Source organism: Procambarus clarkii, chromosome 74 (genome assembly GCF_040958095.1).
Source record: "Procambarus clarkii isolate CNS0578487 chromosome 74, FALCON_Pclarkii_2.0, whole genome shotgun sequence".
NCBI classification, from domain to species: Eukaryota; Metazoa; Arthropoda; class Malacostraca; order Decapoda; family Cambaridae; genus Procambarus; species Procambarus clarkii.
Genome location: NC_091223.1, coordinates 15,082,717 through 15,108,585, shown reverse-complemented (window position 1 = coordinate 15,108,585; position 25,869 = coordinate 15,082,717). Strand labels below are relative to the sequence as shown.

At 43.0% G+C, this 25,869-nt stretch overlaps 1 protein-coding gene across 1 annotated transcript in view; it reads right to left on the bottom strand.

Moving 5' to 3' along the window:
- Window positions 1–6,820: 6,820 nt before the first annotated feature.
- LOC123767357 (barH-like 1 homeobox protein) overlaps window positions 6,821–25,869 on the bottom strand; it is a 26,638-nt gene continuing 7,589 nt past the window's right edge. Inside the window, exons 2-4 of the mRNA XM_045756997.2 lie at window positions 12,200–12,483; window positions 10,391–10,581; window positions 6,821–9,062 (exon numbers count right to left, since the gene is read on the bottom strand). Of these exons, the coding sequence (XP_045612953.1) occupies window positions 8,819–9,062; window positions 10,391–10,581; window positions 12,200–12,483 (719 nt within the window). The 3' untranslated portion in view covers window positions 6,821–8,818. The remainder of the gene's footprint in view (window positions 9,063–10,390; window positions 10,582–12,199; window positions 12,484–25,869) is intronic.

Sequence of the window (25,869 nt, the reverse complement as noted above, 5' to 3'; positions counted from 1 at the left end):
ACCAGGGAACGAACGGCGTGTATGTAAAACATTCTCAACACTGTGTCCCGCTCCTAGACGGGGCCCTGTGATTGCTCTCATTATATTTAGTCGTGATTTTGCATTCTCCTTTAGATATTGAATTTGTTTATTGAATGTCATTTTAAAATCTATCCACACTCCGAGATATTGATATTGTGTAACCCACTGAAGGTTAATGTCTTGAATGCGTAGGTGCCTGTCTGGAGTGTTGCCACCTAGTCTCATCGCCTTAGACTTCTGTGCAGATATTTTTAGCCATAAAACACTGCATTCAGATGCTACTTTATCTAATGCACCTTGTGCTTTATTTAGAAGTGAAGGACCTGTAATAACTAATGCTATATCATCAGCATAGCTTAGCAATTTAACCCCTTCTGTAAATGTCATGATAACAAGGTTTTCCACAAGGATGTTAAAAAGACTAGGACTGAGGACTCCTCCTTGTGGAGTCCCATTCTCGTGCAAGTGGTAGTCCGACACTTGTCCTTGCAACTTTACTCTGGCATACCTGTGACTTAGGTAATCTTGAATCCATGCTAGCATTTTTCCCTTTACACCTTTTTTAACTAAGGTGTGTAATATTGCTTGCGGCTTGCAAGTTCAAATGCTTTTTCTAGATCAAGGAAGATCACTATAGCTGGATCCGAGTTAACTGTTCCTAGTAATGTTGCTATGCAGTTTGCAGTACCTACTCCTCTAGTGAAGCCAAATATGTGTTTATGAAGGTCTCCAGTCTTCCACAGTAGCCTATTTAAGACCATCCGTTCTGCAGTTTTACTAATGCATGATGTTAATGAAATGGGTCTGTAATTGCCAGGTTCTTTCGGCTTAGGAATCGGTATGATGTCTGCTTTCTTCCAAGAGGTCGATAGTTTGCCTTGCTGCCAAGATGCATTGATGACGTCCAATATTCCTTGTTCTCCAGCAGGACCTGCATGTGCGACCATTGAGTATGTAATGTTATCAGCACCTGGTGCAGTGTCCTTACCACCTTTTTTGGCTCTGATTAGTTCTTGTGTGGTGAAGGGACAGTCACATTCGTCATTTATAGCTATGCTCTCATGAATGACTGTCAACCTCTCTTGTTTTAAGTGTTCTTGCTGCCTTCGGACCATTGCAGGAAGCTGATATGAAGCTGTTCTTTCTGCAAATTGGAGAGCAAGTCTCTCAGCCTCCTGCAATGGTTGAATACATGCCTGTGGTCGGGCTGGTCGACCTGATATAGTTTTAATCTGACCCCATATCTTGCCAAGACTACTATGTTCATTTAGAGTTTGACACCACTCAAACCATCTTGCCTCCATTACCTCTAGAAACTCGTCTTGCTTCAGATATCACCGCTCTTAGCAGAGTTCTTCCTTCTGGTGTGGGGTTTCTCTTTAGATTTTTTCTGAAGATGTTGACTCTTGTGGTTCTGTTCTTTAACTTCATTACAATAAAACCAATAGTTCTTTCGTTTTGTGTTTCCTGTGATAATGATTGGAATAGCTTTGTTTGCAGCAGCTGCAATGGCTTCCTGCAGATTGGTCTCGTGTATGTTCAAATCCTCAGGTGGCGTGTACGTTGCATACCATTTTTCAAGTTCTTCTTGGTATATATTCCAATTGGCCTTTCTTAAATTCCACCTAGGCTGTGCAGGTGGTGTAGGAGGTCGTGCCAGGTTTAGTGTCGTGACAGTAGCATAGTGGTCACTGGTGATCACCGGGTCTACTTCCCACTTCACCTGTTGCTGGAGTGCTGTTGAGATGAATGTAAGATCAAGGGAACCTCCTAGAATGTGAGTGGGTTCCCCAGTGTTGAGAAGTGTAATTTCAGGTACTTCTCGCAGAGCTGCAGCTAAATGGCGCCCATCTGCATTGGCTGGCCCAGTCGCACCTAACTCTGGATGATGAGCATTAAAATCCCCAGCAATAATTACATTTTCCTGCGTGGCCAAGGTAAGCACTGCCTCTGCTTCTAGTTTACGTCTAGGGGGCTTGTAGACGTTGTATATGAGGAGCTCAATATTAGCCATATTCACTGTTACTGCTAATACCTCTACTCCATCCCCACATGAAACTGGGTCTATTTTCTTGCTGGGTATGGTGTTTCTGACTAGGGTCATTAATCCTCTTTGTCTCCCCTGCTCATACGGGAGAACATAGTGCTGATATCCAGCTAATCTGAAGGATTTCGTGGCTGGGAAAAGAGTTTCTTCCAAAACGATTATATCTGCTTTCGTGCTGATTGCAGCCTCCTGAAGTGTGTGTTTTTTTATTTCCAAGACCTTGTATGTTCCACTGCAGAATTCGTAATGGCCAGACGACGGGTTCGGTTGGTGTTGCTTGTTCTACTAGAACTCCTCCTCGGAATCGACCTCTATATTCTCCGCCTCGCAAGTCGTATCGCTGCAAATCGGACTGCATTGATAGTTCGTGGTCATCCCCGGCGTTGTTGGAATCTGTGCATAACTGTGGTCCATCGCTTTGTTGTTGGTATTGCTGCATGTCGGACTGCATTGATTGCTCGTGGCCCTTTCTTGTGTTGTTGGAACCTGTGCATCTCTGCTGTTCAATACGTCTTTGTTGGCGTTGCTGCATATCAGACTGCATTGGCTGTTGTTGTCTGTCTCGTGTGTTGGAAGATTCTGTTGATCTTGGGTGGTCACTGCTTCTTGCAGTTGCTTTTGTGAATGTTGATGTTCTGGTGTGTTGACTGCCCGACTGTTGTTGGTAGTCTGTATGTCCATGTTGAGTTGGTTGTCCTCTTGTGCTCCATCTTGTCTCAGACTGTCTATTTCTTGTGTAACTGTGGTCTGCTGCACGATCTTGTCCATTATCACACAAGTGATTTCTTCAGTCTGTTGTTGTGAGGCGTTCTGCGTCATCTGTAGGCCATTGATAATGGTCTCTGCCATGATCTTCACCATGTTTTTCAGCTGGACCTCGGTGGTAAAACTGTATATCTGTTGTGTTGATTCCGAAAGTAATTGTTTTCTGCTCTTTTGCATTTGCTGTATTTCTGCAACACTTTTGTGTATTTTCTGATTTGGAATTAACAGATTCAGGAAATTTTGCTCTGTGAGAGTGGGTGTCTGTTGTGGCTGTGCATGAGTGTTCCAGACGTTGGTGTTGGTGTATGTAGTGCTGGTCTGTGTGTTTATCCTGGCCTGAGCTGTCTGCACTTTTTCTTTCCGTGCAGAGCAGGTTGTGCTCCAGGCATGATGTTTGCCTCCACAATTTGGACATTTGGCTGTTGTGTCTGGTTTGCCTTGTGCTTGGCTATGCAGTCTTTGGTTGGATGTCTCAGGCTGCACACTCCGCATCTCTCCTGGCCGGTGCAGCGTGATTGATGGTGGCCGTATTTCTGACACCTGAAGCAGCGCAGGGGTTCCGGGATGTATGGTCTCTGTCGGTATGTTCCCCAATTTCCAAGACTGAATGTTTCTGGCACATGTCCCATGACGGTCACCAGAACCTGACGCGTCGCTGCCTTGTCTACTTTTGTGCGGCATCGTTCCGCATTCAGGATTTGCTTGTGTTCTAGTACTGGATCCAGGGGAAAGTCGATTGGGTATCCCAAAAGCACGACTCGTGTACGTCTTTCTGAAGGGTCCAGCTTTTCCAAGCATACAGGTTTCCCTTGCAGGACTCTTACTTTTTCTAAGTAATTTGCAGTCTGTTGGTCTTGTGGTGTCATTATTATTTCTCCTTTCAGGTTGACTGTAATGGAAAGTTTGAGCTCTGGTTGTTCTTTTTCCATTGCCGTTACTACTCCATATGCTGTAGGAAAGTGGTCTGTCTGCATTATCTTGAATTTTGGAAGATGTGCAGAGTCTGGCGATGTCTGGTGTGAGACTGGTGGTGTCCTCTCCTGTCTCATACTGCTGTCCTGTGGCTGGGCTGTGGAGAGAGGTACATTGTCTGACACTGGCTGGTGTGAGACTGGTGGTGTTCTCTCCTGTCTCATACTGTTGTCCTGTGGCTGGGCTGTGGAGAGAGGTACAGTGTCTGACACTGGCTGGTGTGAGACTGGTGGTGTTCTCTCCTGTCTCATACTGTTGTCCTGTGGCTGGGCTGTGGAGAGAGGTACAGTGTCTGACACTGGCTGGTGTGAGACTGGTGGTGTTCTCTCCTGTCTCATACTGTTGTCCTGTGGCTGGGCTGTGGAGAGAGGTACATTGTCTGACACTGGCTGGTGTGTGACTGGTGGTGTTCTCTCCTGTCTCATACTGTTGTCCTGTGGCTGGGCTGTGGAGAGAGGTACAGTGTCTGACACTGGCTGGTGTGAGACTGGTGCTGTCCTCTCCTGACTCATACTGTTGTCCTGTGGCTGGGCTGTGGAAAGAGAAGCATTGTCTGACACTGGCTGGTGTGTGACTGATGCTGTCCTCTCTAGGTCCATTACGTCTGCTGTCTTGCTGGTAGAAGCAAGTGGTAAAGCCTCGATAGCAGTTTTCTTCGGTGCCTGCTGCACATCCGTCCACCGTCCCTCCTCGTCTGAAAGCTGCCTCCATTTCCTCTTTCTCTTAGCCTTCCCCATGACTCTCTCCACGTAGTGAGAACCGAATCACTGCCCTACCTAATGCCTGAGACACTCCTAGGCCTGGAGAAATTCATTCCCCTCCAACGGAGGTCGTAGAATGATTCCCCCAGGTGGAATCAGGGATACCTAACACCTAAAAGAGCTGTTTGGTCTACCTTTCCCTGTCAGGCTCAGCACACCTTCTAAGGTGTCCCCTTGTGGCACTGCCCGCAGGGTATCGCCTCGCCCTTCAGGGTAGGACTCTAAGTGACCTGGTCAGTGATACGGTCCTCAAAAAAAAAAAAAAAAAAAAAAAAAAGTGCGGTACGAGAGTTTGGGTCGCCTGCGTACTGGGTTGCGCAGAATACCAGTCAGCTGGGCAGCAGGTAATCAACAACGTTGTTTCTCTGTCAATTGTAGACGAAATCGGAATTGTTTCCTTCAAAACAAGATATAGTCTGGGTCTTGGAGTACTGATGTATTCTTCCTCACAAAACCGCGACGAATGGAGCTGATGGGTGCTCAGAATCGTGAGTTTTTCCGGGAACAAATCGTGTGCAGCCAGCTAGCAATGGCGCCGGCAGCGAGTCCCTGCTACCAGTTGATGTTGGTACGCATCAACTGCGAACCACATCATGATGTTTATGAGGTGACTTATGGCTGGATGTTGCGTTGATGGTGTCAACTTATTACCGGTATTTCAAAACTCTCGGACGCAGGTTCGAATCCTCGTCACGGCCCCTGTGGATTTGTTAACTGGTACTTCAAAATTTACCTGGAAAAATACACCAAGGATAATAAGGGGAAGGGAGAGAGGAGCTTTGATCAGCCGCCAGCTTCCTGTCCTTGTCGAGGTATCTGATCGGGATGTTTTTGGTAGGAAAAAAAGTCGTAATTTCGAACTACAAATGTCAGTGAGTCAGAATTTGGCTAAAAAATGACGCTCATGAGTCAAATCTGCGATATTTCCGGTATTCTGAAAACTGTAGGGATATTTGGGTAAATTGAGACCCATCGCCGTTTTCAGTAATTTGCATATTTTCGGTATAAAAAGTCGTAATTTGGAAATGAAAATAGGTGCAGAGTCAGAATTCGGCTCAAAAATCACGCTCAGGAGTCAAATTTCCGACATTTCAGATATTTTGAAAACTGCAGGGGGGTTTGGGCAAAATATGACCCATCGCCGTTTTTAGTAATTGGCATATTTTCGGTATAAAAAGTCGTAATTTGAAAATGAAAATAGGTGCAGAGAGTCAGAATTCGGCTCTAATATATGGCTCAGGAGTTAGATTTGGGATATTTCCGATATTGTAAAAACTGCAGGGAGGGGGGAAGTAAAATCTGATAAGTCGCCTTTTTCAGTAATTGGCATTTTTTCGGTATAAAAAGTCGTAATTTCAAACTCCAAATATGTGCAAAGAGCCGGAATTCGACTCAAAAAAATAAGGCAGGTTAGGTTAGGCTAGGTCTAGGGGGTAGGTTCGGTTAGGGATTTTTTCTTTTTTGGCAAATATTTAGATATACATTAAGTGGGCTTATCCTTGCCCAAATTATACACAAAATCATAATATATATTTGAGAAAATGCAGCTTTTGATTGCACATGCTGGCCAACAGAAATAACTTATGCTTAAAATAAAACAAAAAAAATCTTAAAAAAGCAGAAAGATGTTGGCATCAGCGGGAAATTTAGGACTGATATAAACATCAGAGCTGCGTTTAGGAATGACTTAAACATCAGAGCTGCGTTTAGGAATGACTTAAACATCAGAGCTGCGTTTAGGAATGACTTAAACATCAGAGCTGCGTTTAGGAATGCCATATAAACATCAGAGCTGCGTTTAGGAATGACTTAAACATCAGAGCTGCGTTTAGGAATGACTTAAACATCAGAGATGCGTTTAGGAATGACTTAAACATCAGAGCTGCGTTTAGGAATGACATATAAACATCAGAGCTGCGTTTAGGAATGCCATATAAACATCAGAGCTGCGTTTAGGAATGACTTAAACATCAGAGCTGCGTTTAGGAATGACTTAAACATCAGAGATGCGTTTAGGAATGACTTAAACATCAGAGCTGCGTTTAGGAATGACATATAAACATCAGAGCTGCGTTTAGGAATGACTTAAACATCAGAGATGCGTTTAGGAATGACTTAAACATCAGAGCTGCGTTTAGGAATGACATATAAACATCAGAGCTGCGTTTAGGAATAACATATAAACATCAGAGCTGCGTTTAGGAATAACATATAAACATCAGAGCAGCGTTTAGGAATGACATAAACAAGAATGTACAAGGTGTCAACTATAATTCTCTACAACCAACTGTACAAGCACATAACAGCCGGTGTCGGCCAGGCCAATCACCACAAGTACAATAATACTTATTACTAGTTACTAGTTCCCCCCCCCCCGCGCCTCGTTTGACTAGCATCAGTACTAGTGTCCCCCCAACTAGCTAATTAGATTGCCCACCTGGGTGACGGTGGCCACCATCACTCGTTCAGTAATATACAATTAGGTGCATTCTATAACTAGATTGATATTTGCATAAGTATATGGCCATTACACAGCTAATGATACCATATGGTTCATTAATCTCTGGGGGGTATTTTGTATATACATTATCATAGTAATTAGCTTAGTACCATGATTCTCATGGGATATATATATATATATATATATATATATATATATATATATATATATATATATATATATATACATAGAAAGGGGGGTATATATGTGTCCCCATTTTCGTAGTGTATATATATACATTTCCTTGGTGTATATGTAATGAGTTTACTTTTTGTCTAGGACTATGTATAAGATGAATGTATACTTACTGGGTTGGTCAAGAGGCTATTGTGGCAGCCTAAATAAGTCTCATCTCACGCGGTTGTTAGGCTTTAATAAGGTCTAAAAGCCTAACCAAACCATGATTCACAAACAATTTAGCTGTTCTACAGCCCGAGGATTGGTTATACGAGTTCTCTGTTTCACTTTACCGTGAAACAGGTAAAACAGATTCTCTGTTTCACTTTACCGTGAAACAGAGAATCTATTCTGTACCTCTGGTTATTGTTCGTATAGAACTTTAGAGAGTAAATGTAAACAGACGCGTTCTCTGTAAATAATATGGCTGTAACGCTGTAAATAAATAGCGTTTTCAATGCAAAAAATATATATACAGTATATATAAAGTCTATGTTAAATTTGTACACTCCACTAATCTCAGAAAATATGGAAAACAAAACACAAAATGTGTATTTTGTGTGTTCAAACGAGCGTCTTCGACACATATGCATCTCTATACACATAATTATCATTACACAGGCAAGAGTCTCCAACGCGCAAATAAGATACGATGCTCTAGTTGAACTAAGAGTGGATTTTTTTTCAAATAAATAAAATTAATTTAATAACTCCTACATAGGCTACTCATATAGCGCATCCACTAATTCCTTTCATTATGTTAGTTCACTCATTAAGTCCGTACTGTCAATAAGTATATTTTCCATTAAAGCATGTCATTCCACTAAGTTGGCCGCCACCAAATGCTTTACCTTCCAAAAATGTCTATAAATTATTTGGAATGCATAGAATATCTAGCATAATATATATATATATATATATATATATATATATATATATATATATATATATATATATATATATATATATATATATATATATATATCTTCTGTGGAAATAGGCTTCCGTAGAGCTTCAGCCTCTCACGCTTGGGGTCCAGGGTTCGAGTCTCCTAGCGCCCAGGTGAATATACATAATATAAATCTATTAAGTCTGAAAAAAAGGTTAAGCTATACACACATACACATATAACATTAAAAGAAACCCGGCTATATACAAGGTGCCGGAGCACACTCCTCCGAGATCATACACAACACGTAGCGAAGAATATACAAGATGTTGTATACTGTATACCAGGAGGAGAAGGAAGGGAAGGGTGAGGAGACCACCTTCCCTAGATCTTCCAAGAAGCTCTAAGGAATAGGTAAGAAGATGAAGGAAGGAGAGAGGAAGATGATGGGGTGGGGGGTGTAGGGACGAAGGAGGGCGGGTCAGAAAGGGCAAGAGGGGGTGTAGGGGAGGGGTCAGGGGTCAGGAAGGGGTCACAAAGGGCAAGAGGATGTGTAGGGGAGGGGGTCAGGGGTCAGGAAGGGGTCACAAAGGGCAAGAGGGGGTGTAGGGGAGGGGTCAGGGGTCAGGAAGGGGTCACAAAGGGCAAGAGGGGGTGTAGGGGAGGGGTCAGGGGTCAGGAAGGGGTCACAAAGGGCAAGAGGAGGTGTAGGGGAGGCGGGTAAAGAGACCAGCAGTAGTGATAAAGCAGGAACGGTCTACAGGAGGCAGGAAATAAGGAGGGCAGCAGGTAGGAGCCACGACGCCCAGGGAATCAGCAGGAGAGCTGCGTTCACCTCCGCCTCCTCCCAAGAGGTCCTTCTCCACCCCAACTCCTGCACTTTGTCGCAGCTGCTCCAGACGCATCTGGTTCTGTCGCTTCCATTTAGTCCTGCAACATAAGCGTCATCATCTTAGTATTAGCCAATTCTTTTTTTATCTTTATTTAAGAAAATACAATGTAAATCACATATACATAAGTTTTACAAGGCAATTATACATTACAATTCTTAGTGAACAAGTGTTTCAGTAGTACAGAACATGATCTTGTAAAAAAAAAAAACCTGAATGTTATACTTATTTACCCACAAACGATTTACAAAAATTGGAGAATAAATTTGCATTAAAATACAGGGGAAATTATTACCTATATATATATTATATATAATTCTCAGTAAACAAATTTTCCATATTATCACCGAGCATGAGCCTTAAACCCCAAATGTTATACCTGATCCTGCCTCGCAAGAATTGTAATATCTTAGTATTAGTCAAAAGCATTGCGAGGTGGTTTGACACTATAGGTGACACAATGCTAATCATTTGTAAAAAACAGAGGAGTACTGCAGAATATTACAAGATAACCTTTGACAAACTCTTAGACTGGGCAGGCTGTTAAATGTCAACCCCAAGAAGTGTAAGGTAATGAAGATGGAAAAGGGAGAAAGGACACAAGAATGACTATAACATAAGGGGAAGACAACTATAGCTATCAGAAAAAAAATTGGAAGTGAATATAATTTCAACACAAATACGATATGCCACACACACAAACAGGTTAACATCAGCGGCATATGAGAAGCTGGCAAAAAACGTCAGCTTAAAATACTGAACACTCTTTTAAGGCAATCCGAGGTAACACCGACACTATAATATGCAGCATCGGCCTGGCTTCCGTACCCCCGTGTGGAGCAACTCCCCCCCTACCCCACCCCAGTCCCCCCCCCACCCCCCCAAAAAATGGATAAGTACCAAGGGTTGCTTCAAAATTAATGCCAGAGCTACGAAGCCTAAGCTACGAGGATATGTTAAGACATATTTTACAAGCTGAGAAGATAGGAAACATATAGAATGTTATTATCATATTCCTCTAACAGGATATTTAATAACAGAATAATAATATTCATTCAATAACAAGATATGATAACATTCAAAGAAACAATTCATGTCAGCAGTTAATAATAACTAATAACAATGACAAAACATATTGTAAACACACTATAATGTTCTTTTTAGAACATCATATTTGTGAAAATATCTACGCGTACTATCAATTAAGCTTTGGTGTGTGTGGTATTGCCAATACTAAATACCATACAAATTTTTCAACATAAGCAGGAACGGTCCTGCTTATGTTGATCCTATGAACGGTCCTAACCTAACCTAACCTAACCTTGGCTTGAGTGAGAGAGAGAGAGAGAGAGAGAGAGGTCAACCAACCTGCGGTTCTGGTACCAGGTCTTGACCTGCGTCTCGGACAAGTTAAGAGCCTCGGCCACGTCGGACCTGTCGGCGACACTCAGGTACTTCTGAACGCGGAACTTTCTCTCCAGGTAGGCCAGCTGGGCGTGAGTGAACGCCGTCCTGCGGCGACGAGGTTTCTTCTTGTCGTCCTCGCGCTTCACGCCATCCTGAAAAAAAACCATGTCCAGTAAGTTCAGTAGAACTTCGGTTTCAACTCTTTTTAACCCTGTCGTAGCTCAGTCGATTAAGGCAGTGTCTGGGATGCTCCCGGACGTAGGTTCGAATCCTCGTCACGGCCCTTGTGGATTTGTTCCCTATATGTACTTTAAGAAACAAATTGTGACGTATAGCAGGAGTAGGAGAGTCGATATAACGCCAGAGGGAGATAAATATATATGACTGGGAAAGTGGAAAAGTTTTAAATATTTTGTATACAAAATTATACTAAAATAAAATTGAATTAATTTAAAACTCAGAACAAAGAATAATTAAAGCGTATGGCTGATATAATAAGCAAAATTCTTGATTAAAATTAAATCAAGTTTATTTATTTCCAAAACGGCGTTGAATAGAGGATAAAAAATGGCAAATAATACGACTAAAATCGTTAAAAACATTCATGAACACTTAAGAATAAATTTAATGATGCTAAAATATTGGATAATATAGAATTACATATAGGCATTTGACAGTAGGTGTTGACAACAGCGAAGATAATTAATATATTCAAAATCTTGACTAAAGAGAAACGCCTGACGAAAATAATAATGAACATTGGACATATATTCAAAAATATATATGGTTATTATGTTGATAAATCGAGTCGATGATAGAATATTAACTTAAGTTAAATTTGTTTACCTTTGACCTGTTTAATGAGTTTATTCTCTTTCATTTATTTAATATAATGTACAAATTTTATACAATAAAATACAATATACAAGGGGGAAGCTGGAAGTAGTTCCGTACTAGAGCATTTATGTGGTCAGCTGGCTTGATTTTACAAATATTTACCAATGGAGGAAACATGTTTCAAATGTGAGGCTACCTGAGAATAAATGATTTGTGATAGTCATGTTCTTGAGAATGGTACAGCCAGAGTGAGGCTGCTATGACTGATTGACTGATACAGTCGTGTTCTTGAGAATGGTACAGCCAGGGTGAGGCTGCTATGAATGATTGCGTTATAGCAGTTCTGATCCTCTGGTTATTCAGGAAGCTAGCAAGACTAGCCATTCAGAGTACTGGTCTTATACATAACAGTAAGACCCCACCAATATCACCCTGATTCTCAAAGGCATGAACTGACAGATCCAACTAGGATAGTTTAAGATTTAAGATGAGCCATCTTGCACGATTCTCTACCTTGTCCAGCAGATGGTGAAAGAACAGGAGGCTGGTCTTACAAGATAATTATGCATATTCATGTTGTAAGTGAACTTGTGGTTCAAGGGCCCAAGTGCACGTCCGTGGTTGATACTAGACACGACACAACAAGGGGCCAAGCCTGTAGTTTGCTGTCATTTGAGTTACTTTCAGACTTTTCTCTAGTGAGAATAATCTTGTCCTTTCTTGAAGCCAATCACTTGTTAACTGTAAAGAGCCTGATAATGGTGTAAATTATGAAAGTGGCGGTGATTATAAAACAGAAAACAGTGATAATGATTACGATAAAGACTGCAATGGTGATAGTGAGGATGAAGACTCATACAAAACCAAAGAGCGCAACAAGATGAGGGTCACATGAAAAACAAAACACCAGAAGAGCCCCCACAAGTCACCTACCATAGCCTCATCGTCATCGTCCAGGTCGCCGATGGCGTCTTCAGGCGGGTCCTCCAAGCCTGGGGACCGCGAGGCCTCCAACAGGGGCGGGCTGGCGGGTGTTGCTGGGGCGGGCTTGGTTACCGTGGGCGTGGTGAGGATGGTGGGCGGAGAGGACTTCGCCAGAGGTTGGGTCGAAGCCGTGGTAAGTGAAGTGGTTATCGTGGGCGTGGAGAGTGCGGATATGGGCGTAGGTGAAGATGAGGGAGAGTTCGCGTGGCACTCCGGTAAGATACCGCCTACATCTGAAGAAGGAAGTTCATTTAGTTATATAATCATCCACCGGAATAAGTTTAAAATATATAAAACATTTTAACTTGTAATTTATTGAATATCAAGTACAGTATTTTATTCTGTAACTTATACAAGTTATAGGAAAGCCTCGGCTCTTTCAGTTATAACAAAATATATAACCTGATTTATCTTGAACCTAATATCAGGGCTTATACAGTATTTCAAACTGCTCATTAAGTATTTTTGTAATCAAGTGCTAAATACATATGATTTATGTACGGATGTATACATGTATATGTAGTGTATACCATTGACCTACAAGTAACACAATAGAATAATGTAATTAAAAATGATTGATAAAAAAAGGCAATTGAATTCAAGTAGGCCCTTTCAAAAGTCGTAGACCTATATCAACTGGTTCTCCTGGTGACTGTCTAGGCCTGCCTAATATAATAATAATAATAATAATATTATAATAATAATAATAATAATAAATTTTTATTCAGGAAAAGTACATACACAGTAGATTTATAAACATAATGTTGGATTTATAGATAGAACTAGTACATACAATTCCTAAAGCCACTAATGCCCATAAGATTTCGGGCAAGTTATAGTGCATAGCTGGGCTATATTAGGCTTAGGAATGTTTAAGTTGGCATTTTGGGTTTGTTCGTGCAACCTGTACAATATTAATAGTATACAACGCAAATATTGTTGGCTGCAACAATCTATTTTTAGCGGTCGATCAAATAGTTGCAAATCGTTTTCAGGTGGACGGGCTGCATTTTAGGTAACGCTGTTGAAATCGTTCCCAAAACTATTCAGCGCACTTAATGCACCCTACACAAACATACATTGTGTGGAAAAACACACATTGTGTGGAAAAACATGTGACATTCTGTGAAAAAAAGACATTGTGTGGAAAAACATGTTTTTCTAATTGTTTTTCTACAATTTGACTTGCCCAACGAAATATTAGAGATAACTTAAAAATAGAAACTCACTAGGCTGCGGAATATGGTCAACCCTAAATGTTTGTCTGCCCAAATGGGCAGACTCTGCCCATTTGTCTCTGTGGAATAAGGGCAGCCCCTTATTCCACATCCTAGTGAGTCTCTTTGATAAAATTTTCCCTAATATTTCGTTTAAAATCACCGAGAGGTCTTCTTACTGATAAAAATCCTTCGACAAAAAGCTTATAAATGAATTATTATTATTTTATATACGGTTACCTTGAAAGATTTCCAAATACTAGATTCATTTGGCCATAGGCTACAGCTAGACATTTATACACTAACTCAGGATTATGCAGATTACTTTTACCAATCGACATAAGGGACGAAGGAGATCAATGCAGTTAACAATAAACTATTACCCTAACACATTCGGGATAACGCCCAATCAATGCCAAACAAAATATACACACACAAAAAAAACTGAATAGCCAAGACCCGGCTCTCAGATCGTTAGTGATGTCGACAATACAAGGTGCGGACAAAGGCCTCCAGGGTGACAACAATGGCCGCCTCACCAGTAATTCTTAAAACATTTAAAAGTCCGTTACGGCACGGCACCGCCCGCTGCCTGCCTCCGTGTTCGTCAACTTTGAGGTTTTATTACGACACATTCAACTGGGGATTTCCTTTAAGCTTTCATCACACATGTCCCGATCTTTTTTTTATATCTGGCAGAATGTCACTTAATTCGTTGCACTTTGTCCACCATTAAGTATAATATATATATATATATATATATATATATATATATATATATATATATATATATATATATATATATATATATATAGGGTGGTACCACCACTGGTGCAATTATAGGGACCCACAGCCTCGGAGAAGGGAACACAGAACATTCAGGGAAAAACTTGCCATTTAACTCTGAATACGAAAGAGTGTTCGCTTCTACCACACCCCTTTATATATATATATATATATATATATATATATATATATATATATATATATATATATATATATATATATATATATATATATTATATATATATTATATATATATATATATATATATATATATATATTATATATATTATATATATATTATATATATATATATATATATATATATATATATATATATATATTATATATATATATTATATGTCGAACCTAATACCCAGAACTCTCTACTTAGCATGGTATGCAAGTCCTGATTTGCCTAACAGGTAGAGTGATATCCGTTATTTTCAAACAAATTCTTTCAAATGCATATTTGAAGAGTACATACATTTATCCCTAGGATGCGGTTCGTAGCAGCTGTCTAACTCCCAGGTACTTATTTTACTGCTAGGTGAACAGATGCATCAGGGTGAAAGAAACTGCCTATTTGTCTCTGCCGGTACCGGGAATCGAACCCGGGCCACAGGATTACGAGTCCCGCGCGCTGTCCACTGAGCTACCAGACCCCTCTGGTGTGTGTGTGTGTATTTTCAAATTTTCCTCTGTAATATTTTATGTTGAAATAAATCAATTTTCATACCATTAACCTGGGCTGTAGGAGACTCGAACTGTGGGCCCCCGTTCGTGTGTGAGGCCGAAGCTCTATCGACCGAGCTATCGAGTAGTATTAATAAGAAATATGAATTTTTGAAAAATGTCAGAGATATTATTATTTTTGTAATTTTCATAGCCTCACGGAACAGGTGATTTCCAGCGCGTTCTTCAAGATTACCTCAAATCCACTTCGTTTCGTCTTGCTTATAATTTTGTAGCGTAAATAGTCAGTTTAGGTCATTAGATTTGCTTTTGTCAAGTTGAAACTCATCAGCAGGTTGTAGTTAGGTTAGTTAGGTCATTCATGTGCTTCTGTCAAGATGAAACTCATCAGCAGGTTGTAGTTAGGTTAGTTAGGTCATTCATGTGCTTCTGTCAAGATGAAACTCATCAGCAGGTTGCAGTTAGGTTAGTTAGGTCATTCATGTGCTTCTGTCAAGATGAAACTCATCAGCAGGTTGCAGTTAGGTTAGTTAGGTCATTCATGTGCTTCTGTCAAGTTGAAACTCATCAGCAGGTTGCAGTTAGGTTAGTTAGGTCATTCATGTGCTTCTATCAAGATGAAACTCATCAGCAGGTTGCAGTTAGGTTAGTTAGGTCATTCATGTGCTTCTATCAAGCTAAAACTCATCAGCAGGTTGTAGTTAGTTATGGTAGCAATATATTAATGGGAACGTTTGATTAAAAATGATAGATTTTCTCTAATGTCACCGGTGGCAGTATGTACATCAAAATATAATGTTTTGTGTTTGTTTGTGTGTGTTTTGTAATGTGTGTTTTATGTGTGTATTTTTCATTTTTCATTTCATATGTGTGTGGGTTAGGCTATTTATTTGTAATACTTATTCATTGTGTCGGGGGACAGGTAGCCTAACGTGTAGTACACACGTTAGGCTTATATCGAGGTCCCCCCCACCAAGGTGAAACTACTGACCCTCCCCAGGATACAACCCCACTACAAAATGACTGTTATTTACTGTTTGGTGAACAGATGCATTAGGTGATAAGAAACGTGCCTAATCATTTCCGTCCCGGCCGGAATTCGAACCCGCAGTTCCTGATTGCGATGGTACCTATAGTAACTGTTGACTATCCTAGACCTAACTAAGCAATCCTTGACATAATATGCATTTTAGGCCTACTTTAGTATATATACAGGCGCTATAGGGACTAAATTAGGAAAAGGTAAGGTGGTACGCTATAAAATTAATAGTAAAATACGTTGACTTTTTTCGGCTCATAATAATAATAATAATAATAATAATAATAATAATAATAATAATAATAATAAATAATAATAATAATAATATTGTAGAAATTTCCTACAATGCCGTAGTGCTAGGGAGCGCCGTAGCCCCTGGTGGCGGGAACTACATGAAGAGCTGAGGCCAGATTCACGAAAGCACTTACGCAAGCACTTACGAACGTGTACATCTTTCCTCAATCTTTGACGGCTTTGGTTACATTTATTAAACAGTTTACAAGCATGAAAACTTGCCAATCAACTGTTGTTATTGTTATAAACCGCCTCCTGGTGCTTCGGAGCTCATTAACTGTTTAATAATCGTAAACAAAGCCGCCAAAGATTGAGAAAAGATGGACAGGTTCGTAAGTGTTTGCGTAACTACTTTCGTGAATCTGGCCCCAGGCCTACCTGTTAGTGGGCACGCGCGCGCTCCTGCTCACTCAGGCGAGCAACAGGTGACACTGCTTCAATAAACCACACATGAACTAACACGGAGTTATTAAGTCATCATAAATACGACCTAGAGTGCGCCGATTAACCTTCCATTGGTGCAGTCAAACTCAATGGAATAATCTGAGGCCACAAATTGTTTACACGTTTGACTTGATGTCTATAGGTAAGGATCGTGGGTGAAAAGGTCTCCAGAAGCCTCCCTTGGAGGCAATGAGGGTTCGATGCCTTATTGCCTCTAAAGGGCCTGGCGCCCCGTCCCGTCTGTGGCGTTGTTGGTGTCTTGCATGCGGTTGTGGAGTCTTGCGGGCATATTATGTGGTGTTAGTCCCGGGTGAACCCCCGTGGCACCGCTTTGGGAGGCGGAGGCAACTGACAGCTGCTGGTCTTTGACGACAGACTTGACCAGGTCTGCGGGAGTTCGCTGCCCCTACCCCAGTCATTGTCCAACCAACTAACAGATTAACTGCTAATGAACTTGATCACAATCAAAACTGTTGGGCACACACGGATTTCCGCGAGGATTCAATGTGAATGTGTTTTTTATTCGGTTTGTTTGGCCGGTCGCGCCACGCCCCCACCATTGACGCTGCGCCGCCCGCCATCTTGCGCTCCCACGCCTGTGTCCCAACCCTCTCCAACGACTCTGACTTCCCTTTCCCCAATCACCATAACTCGCCTACATAAAAATCCCCCCATCACCTCATTGCCTCAAATACCACAACATTTTCTCATGGAAACGCCAAGACCTTTCCAATAACTCGAAGAACATACCAAGTAATACGGGAAATATATTTGAGTATATTTGAATTTCGCAGGCCGTTGAACGCGTAAATATTGGTGGCGGGAAAGCCATTGACTGCAGGACTTGCCATTGTACCTCTCTCTCCCGCCATAATTGTATGCTACGTTTCATTAGTTCGACGGTACCTTTTCAGCGGCGGACAGCGGGAGTCTGTGAGCATGTATTTGGCTGCCCAGCACGACAAGAGGACCTGTGGAGGGCGGGTCGAGGGCACACACAGGAGCCCTTCTCCGGCGCTCTCAATAATACCACCAACTTAACACCGTCTATCACACACGTTAATACCATCTATCACATAACAGTATACATGCGTGTCCTGTCACACCAGATGCGCATGCGTCTCCAATCACACCAGATGCGCATGCGTCTCCAATCACACCAGATGCGCATGCGTCTCCAATCACACCAGATGCGCACGTGTCTCCAATCACACCAGATGCCCATGCGTCTCCAATCACACCAGATGCGCATGTGTTTCCAATCACAACGGTCTCTCTCTCCCTGCAGGTCGGCGTTCAATTCCCGACCGTCCACAAGTAGCTGCGCACCATTCCTTCTTTACCCCCGTCCCATCCCAAATCTTTATCCTGAGCCCTCTTCCCTAATGCTATATAATCGTGGTGGTTTCCCACCGATTAGTTCCTCCTCCCCTTCGTCCAGGACCTAGGTGACTACCCGAATGTGAAGCTTTCCCCCCACGCACCGCTCTTAGGGGTAACTTGAACAGATAGCTCAGGCTTCACAGCAGTATTGAGACTGGGGGTGGGTTTAGAACTCTTAATGCTCAGTTGTATGTGCAACTGTGTGTGTGTGTGTGTGTGTGTGTGTGTGTGTGTGTGTGTGTGTGTGTGTGTGTGTGTGTGTGTGTGTGTGTGTGTGTGTACTCATCTATTTGTACTCACCTATTTGTACTTGCAGGGGTTGAGCTCTGGTTCTTTAGTCCCGCCTCTCAACTGTCAATCAACTGATGTACAGGTTCCTGAGCCTATTGCGCTCTATCTTATCTACACTTGAAGCTGTGTATGGAGTCAGCCTCCACTACATCACTGCCTAATGCATTCCATTTGTCAACCACTCTGACACTAAAAACGTTCTTTCTAATATCTCTGTGATTCATTTGGGCACTCAGTTTCCACCTGTGTCCCCTAGTGCGTGTGCTCCGTGTGTTACATAGCCTGTCTTTATTTACCCTATCAATTTTTTTGAGAATCTTGAATGTGGTGATCATGTCCCCTCTAACTCTTCTGTCTTCCAGCGACGTGAGGTTTAATTCCCGTAGTCTCTCCTCGTAGCTCATACCTCTAAACTCGGGTACTAGTCTGGTGGCAAACCTTTGAACCTTTTCCAGTTCAGTCTTATCCTTGACTAAATACTCCATGCTGGGGCTGCATACTCCAGGATTGGCCTGACATATGTGGTATATGAGAGAGAGAGAGAGAGAGAGAGAGAGAGAGAGAGAGAGAGAGAGAGAGAGAGAGAGAGAGAGAGAGAGAGAGAGAGAGAGAGAGAGAGAGAGAGAGAGAGAAAGAGAGAGAGAGAGAGAGAGAGAGAGAGAGAGAGAGAGAGAGAGAGAGAGAGAGAGAGAGAGAGAGAGAGAGAGAGAGAGAGAGAGAGAGAGAGACACACGCCAGTAACGCCTGGGGAACTTTCTCACGACATCATCGTCACATTAACCACTTGACGGCTGCTGAGTCCTTCAAGTGTTCACCGTCCACTTGGAACATTGGGGGATCGAACTCCGACCTGCATGAACGGAGGGGGGGGGCGCCTAGGCCACTGTGACTTGGCACGAGCCATAGAAATGTAAAGCAATACCTATATGCAGCGAGAGCTATAATGGCAGAGGAATGAGCCTGAAATAATAAGTAGTTCCCGGGAATAATAGCTAGGGACCCAAGAGCTACATCTCGATCTCCATGAAAAATACAATCGGGTAAGCTGTGACTCAAGCAGCGGGTGACTCCTATTCTCGATCTTCTCTCCAAACGTCAGGTACCCGGGTTCAATGGCTCGCCGGGTCCCTGAGGTCCTTGGAGTGGGCCCCCTGCTAAGGGCCCCCCTGGTGGCTCTCTAGGCCCTGGTGAGCAATAGTAGCGGCCCCTGGGGGTCGCCTCGGGGCCCTGGATGTGTATGTGTGCGGTGGGCCACTGTTGTGAGGCCCTGGAGGGCCCCGCGGGCCCTGAACAAGAACACCACGGGCCCTTCTGGGAACTAGGGGTTGGTCCCGAGTCTTGTATGAAGGTAGTCTGGTATTTCCTCTCTATCTACCTCTATCACTCCACCCTCATACCCTTCCTTCATGTCTCCCTCATACCTTTCCCTCGTAATCCTCTCTCATACGCTTCCCCTCATAACCTTCCCTTACACCCTGTCCTCATAGCCCTTGCCAACACGCTTCCCTTATATTCCTCCCTCACACACCTCCCTTATACCTCTCCCCTCATACCTCACTGTCCCCCTCCCTCACACCCCCTCCCTCACAGCCGTCCATCAATACACACAATTATGGTGGAATGTTTTGGCGCGAGAGAATACGTCATTCACTTGCGCGCCAAAATGAGAGGCCGAGGCTACAAAACACACACACACACACACACACACACACACACACACACACACACACACACACACACACACACACACACACACACACACACACACACACACGCACACACGCACACACGCACACACACAAAGATAACCAGGCTATATAATCCACGTGAGAACGAGCTATCCGCGCCGAAGCCAATCAACGACTTCGAACACAAAAACGGCAAGAAATTTTGGCGGGAATATGGGGGACTAAAGTAGAAGGGTGAGTATATTATTATTATTATTATTATTATTATTATTATTATTATTATTATTATTATTATTATTATGTAATTATTTAATTTATATTATAGATGTAATTAAACACGTCTTCTGTGTTTCGTCAGTCATTCAGGAGCAATTAAGAGCTGTTAGTGTTCTGATAATGACCTTTAGTTGTTTTACAGGTGTTTGGGACAGGTGTTGAGGTGTGAGGGGGGGGGGTCAGGCTGGGTCCTCCTCGACCTCCTCCTCCTCCTTCTCCAAGCACCACCTTCTCTTCAAGCACCACTTTCTGGCTTATATACTTCAAGGAGAAGGTCGGTAAAGTTTATTTTCAGTTTTATGAGGGTAGAATTTATGTTGGTAATTTTTTTTACATTTACCTGAATTTTCCAAAATTTCCACCGTTATCTAGTGGTTTCATGGATTTATTATTCTATGGGTAGAAAAAAATAGGTTAGGCTAGGTTAGGTTAGTTAAGTTAGGTTAGGCTAGGCTAGGTTAGGTTAGACTAGGTTAGGTTACGTTACGTTAGGTTAGGCCTAACTAACGTAACCTAACTAGGTTACGTTAGGTTAGGTTGGTTCGGGTGGGTTGAGTTGGGACACTATTCCTTTAAATGGGGAATCCTAGTAGGCCTCTGACCTCTAAAGGAATGTTTTCATACTCGTGAGACCTTTTTTGCATCATTGTGAATGTTTAGTGTGTGTGTATTCACCTAGTTGTGTTTGCGGGGGTTGAGCTTTGCTCTTTCGGTCCGCCTCTCAACTGTCAATGTTTACTACTATTTTTTTTTCAACACCACACACACCAGGAAGCAGCCCGTGACAGCTGACTATTTCCCAGGTACAATTTACTGCTAGGTAACATGGGCATTCAGGGTGAAAGAAACTTTGCCCATTTGTTTCTGCCTGGTGCGGGAATCGAACCCGCGCCACAAAATTACGAATCCTGAGCGCTATCCACCAAGCTACCAGGGTGTGTGAGCGGGCGCACGCGCGTGCCTGAGTACGTGTTTTCTCAGGGATATTAAAAAACAACCCAACTCATTAACTGCGTTCATATCCGGGGAAAAGGTCCTGCCTGGAACCTGTTTCTCCAACTTTATCACGAGTCAATTTGAATTTCGCGCGCGGAGCCGCGGGAAAGGAAGTTTCCCGCCAGAATGAATAGCTGAAGGGCAGGGTTGGGGGAGGGAAGTTAAGGGGGCCCTCGTGGCTGCTGGCTAAACAAACGACCCAGTGTCACTACACCCACCTCCTTTACCCCCTTACAAGAGGAGCAATGACCCGTTGTAATCTGCAATTATTATCCAATTTTCCGCGGGTTTTAACTTCGATTGCGCTAGAACTGGGGCCGGGGCATTGTGAGTCGGTGGAGACTTGGCACGCGCGCCATTGTGTCAACAAGAGGGGCACGGGAAACAATTGAGTAGCGGCGTGCGGCTCGCTCTCTCCTTCTTCAGGCCACCCCCCCCCCCTTATGTGCGACCACTTCTTAGGTCGAGTATTATTGCATTTTAACCTTTTATTATTCTGCTTTTCATTTGTGTTCTGACATTTTCTTCAGCGCTGGTGCAAGTATGGGTCCTCCTCCGATGCCCGACTTGTCACGACTTCCTGCTTGTGGGGGAGAGCTTTATGCGGTTCTGTGTTCGGAGCCTCTTTATCCACTTGATTTATTCCCCCTTTGTGCTTCCTCGTGTGCACTTCCTCTTTTACTCATTCATATTTCCTTCTTCGCTAGCCTTTTTGTCCCTTTTATCGAGATCTTGTCCTACCCATTTGCCTTCTTTCTCGCTAAATCTTCCTTCCCTTCCGTTCCTCTTGAACTCTTTCCCTTCTCTCCCTCACTCATCAACACTCCTGCTTCCTCTCCACCGTCTCAGATCCCTCACAATCCATCAATTATTTCCCCTCAACCCCCACTCTGTTGACGCAAGTCTCCCCTCACATTCCCATTGTCAACTTCCTCAACCCTCGTCCGTGTTTCCTCATTAATTCCTCTCCTTGTCCAAGATTTCCCCTCATCAACCTCCCCCGTTTCTCTTTCCCCTCCTTCCACCCTTTTCTCCCCCTTCCATCTTGCCCTTCCGTCTTCCTTGAGTGCCTAACAGACAGGAGTCAGAGACTCACAGTGGCAGAAAGAAGTCGGAATAGGGTAATAAGCGGAGTGCCTCAAGGATCGGTGCTGGGACCCATACAATTAATTATCTAAATGACCTATCTACGGCAATTGAATCTTGTATGTCAATGTTTGCAGATGAGGCAAGATGAATGCTACTGAGTTGAGACAGATGAGGATTGTAGGATTCTCCAAGATGACTTAGATAGGCTGTAGAGTTCAACTCCAGCAAGTGTAAGGTAATGGGAACAGGGGTTAGGAAGCAAAGAGGACGGTACACGATGAAGGGGAACTACCTCCGTGTAGCGACCAGAGAGAGAAAAAAGACCTGCGGGAAGACACAGCAGCAAATCTAACTTCAGAGACTCGTATTAAATAAATATCATCAGCAGCCTACTCTTCTTCACTAGCAAAAGTCAGAGTATCATTGAGGCTCCTAAAACAAGGAGGCACTTAGATCACTGTTTACACACACACACACACATACACACACACACACACACACACACACACACACACACACACACACACACACACACACATACACACACACACACACACACACACACACACACACACACACACACACACACATACACACACACACACACACACACATACACACACACACACACACACACACACACACACACACACACACACACACACACACACTCACACACACACACACACACACACACACACACATAGGAGATGAAGTACTTAATGAAACAGACAGAGAGAAAGATCTAGGAGTTGATATCACACCAAACCTGTCTCCTGAAGCCCACATAAAGAGAATAACGTCTGCGGCATATGCGAGGCTGGCTAACATCAGAACGGCGTTCAGGAACCTGTGTAAGGAATCATTCAGAATCTTGTACACCACATATGTAAGACCAATCCTGGAGTATGCGGCCCCAGCATGGAGCCCGTACCTTGTCAAGCACAAGACGAAGCTGGAAAAAGTCCAAAGGTATGCTACTAGACTAGTCCCAGAACTAAGAGGCATGAGTTATGAGGAAAGGCTGCGGGAAATGCACCTCACGACACTGGAAGACAGAAGAGTAAGGGGGGACATGATCACAACCTACAAAATCCTCAGGGGAATCGACCGGGTAAACAAGGACGAACTTTTCAGCACTGGTGGGACGCGAACAAGGGGACACAGGTGGAAGCTGAGTACCCAAATGAGCCACAGAGACGTTAGAAAGAACTTTTTCAGTGTCAGAGTAGTTAGCAAATGGAATGCATTAGGAAGTGATGTGGTGGAGGCTGACTCCATTCACAGTTTCAAATGTAGATATGATAGAGCCCAATAGGCTCAGGAATCTGTACACCAGTTGATTGACGGTTGAGAGGCGGGACCAAAGAGCCAGAGCTCAACCCCCGCAAGCACAATTAGGTGAGCACAATTAGGTGAGCACACACACACACACACACACACATCAACATATGAATAGCAAATTAAGGTGTGACTGAGAGAGCGGCGAGGGAAAGGGGAGAGGTTCCAGTAAGGGAAGGGAGGGGGAGGGGAGAAGTGAGGGGAACCATGAGGGGGGAAGGTAGGGGGGTCGAGGGGGATGGGAAAGGGGGGAGAGACGATGAGGCAAATTGGGAATATCAGAAGGATAACGATAAGGATAAGATAAACGAGTGAAATACAGAAAAGGGAGCCGGTCGGCCGAGCGGACAGCACGCTGGACTTGTGATCCTGTGGTCCCGGGTTCGATCCCAGGAGCGAGAAACAAAGGGCAGAGTTTCTTTTACCCTATGCACCCTGTTACCTAGCAGTAAAATAGGTACCTGGGTGTTAGTCAGCTGTCACGGGCTGCTTCCTGGGCGTGGAGGCCTGGTCGAGGACCGGGCCGCGGGGACACTAAAGCCCCGAAATCATCTCAAGATAACCTCAAGATAAGACAGACAAACACACAATCCAACACCTTCGCAATATTTCGTAATACTGAAGACCAATAGTCGTAGTCGACTCACAACATTACGGTCCCTGGTTCGAGTCCCGCAAAGGACTTCGAACGTCTAGGCGTGTTTCTTTACACCTGATGTCTCTGTTCACCAAGCCAGCATTTACACAACCCCCCTAACGAAACCTCTTTATCTTTCCTCAATCATGGCGGCTTTTTTTACCTTTATTAAACCGGTTAGGCACAGCGAGGTTATCTTGAGATGATTTCGGGGCTTTAGTGTCCCCGCGGCCCGGTCCTCGACCAGGCCTCCACCCCCAGGAAGCAGCCCGTGACAGCTGACTAACACCCAGGTACCTATTTTACTGCTAGGTAACAGGAGCATCAGGGTGAAAGAAACTCTGTCCATTGTTCCTCGCCGGCGCCTGGGATCGAACCCGGGACCACAGGAACACGCGTCCAGTGTTCAACCCGCTCATGTTTGTATGTAACAACAACAATAACATTTTGGGCTGTGAAGTTTCCAAGCTCGTAAACTGTTTACTAATTGTAAACACAGCCGCCATGATTAGGATGTACAGGTTTCGTACCTTGGGTTGGGTAACTGCTTCCAGATCACAATACCACCGCAGTGTGGGAATTATGTAGCGCAATAGTCTGCGTCCTCGGCTCACATCCGAGGGTTACCCGGTTGAATCCCCGGGGGAGGAGCGGAAACGGTTGGGCACGTTTCCTCTCACCTCTGTTCACCTGGCAGTAAAATAGGTATCTGGGAGTCAGGCAACTGTTGTGGGTAGCAACCTGAAGGAGGTTAGCAGTTGACCTATGGGGGGGGGGATGGTCAGGAGGAGGCCTAGGGAGGGGGGTGGACCTCGATAGGTCTAAATCAAGGTATATATATATATATATATATATATATATATATATATATATATATATATATATATATATATATATATATATATATATATATATATATATATATATAATATATATATATATGTCGTACCTAGTAGCCAGAACGTACTTCTCGGCCAAATATGCAAGGCCCGATTTGCCTAATAAGCCAAGTTTTCATGAATTAATATTTTTTCTCTAATTTTTTTCTTATGAAATGATAAAGCTACCCATTTTATTATGTATGAGGTCAATTTTTTTTATTGGAGTTAAAATTAACGTAGATATATGACCGAACCTAACCAACCCCACCTAACCTAACCTAACCTATCTTTATAGGTTAGGTTAGGTGGCCGAAAAAGTTAGGTTAGGTTAGGTTAGGTAGGTTAGGTAGTCGAAAAACAATTAATTCATGAAAACTTGGCTTATTAGGCAAATCGGGCCTTGCATATTAGGCTGAGAAGTACGTTCTGGCTACTAGGTACGATATATATATATATATATATATATATATATATATATATATATATATATATATATATATATATATATATATATATATATATATATATTCTTATTGATTTAATATTAATAAGCTTCTCTCTCTC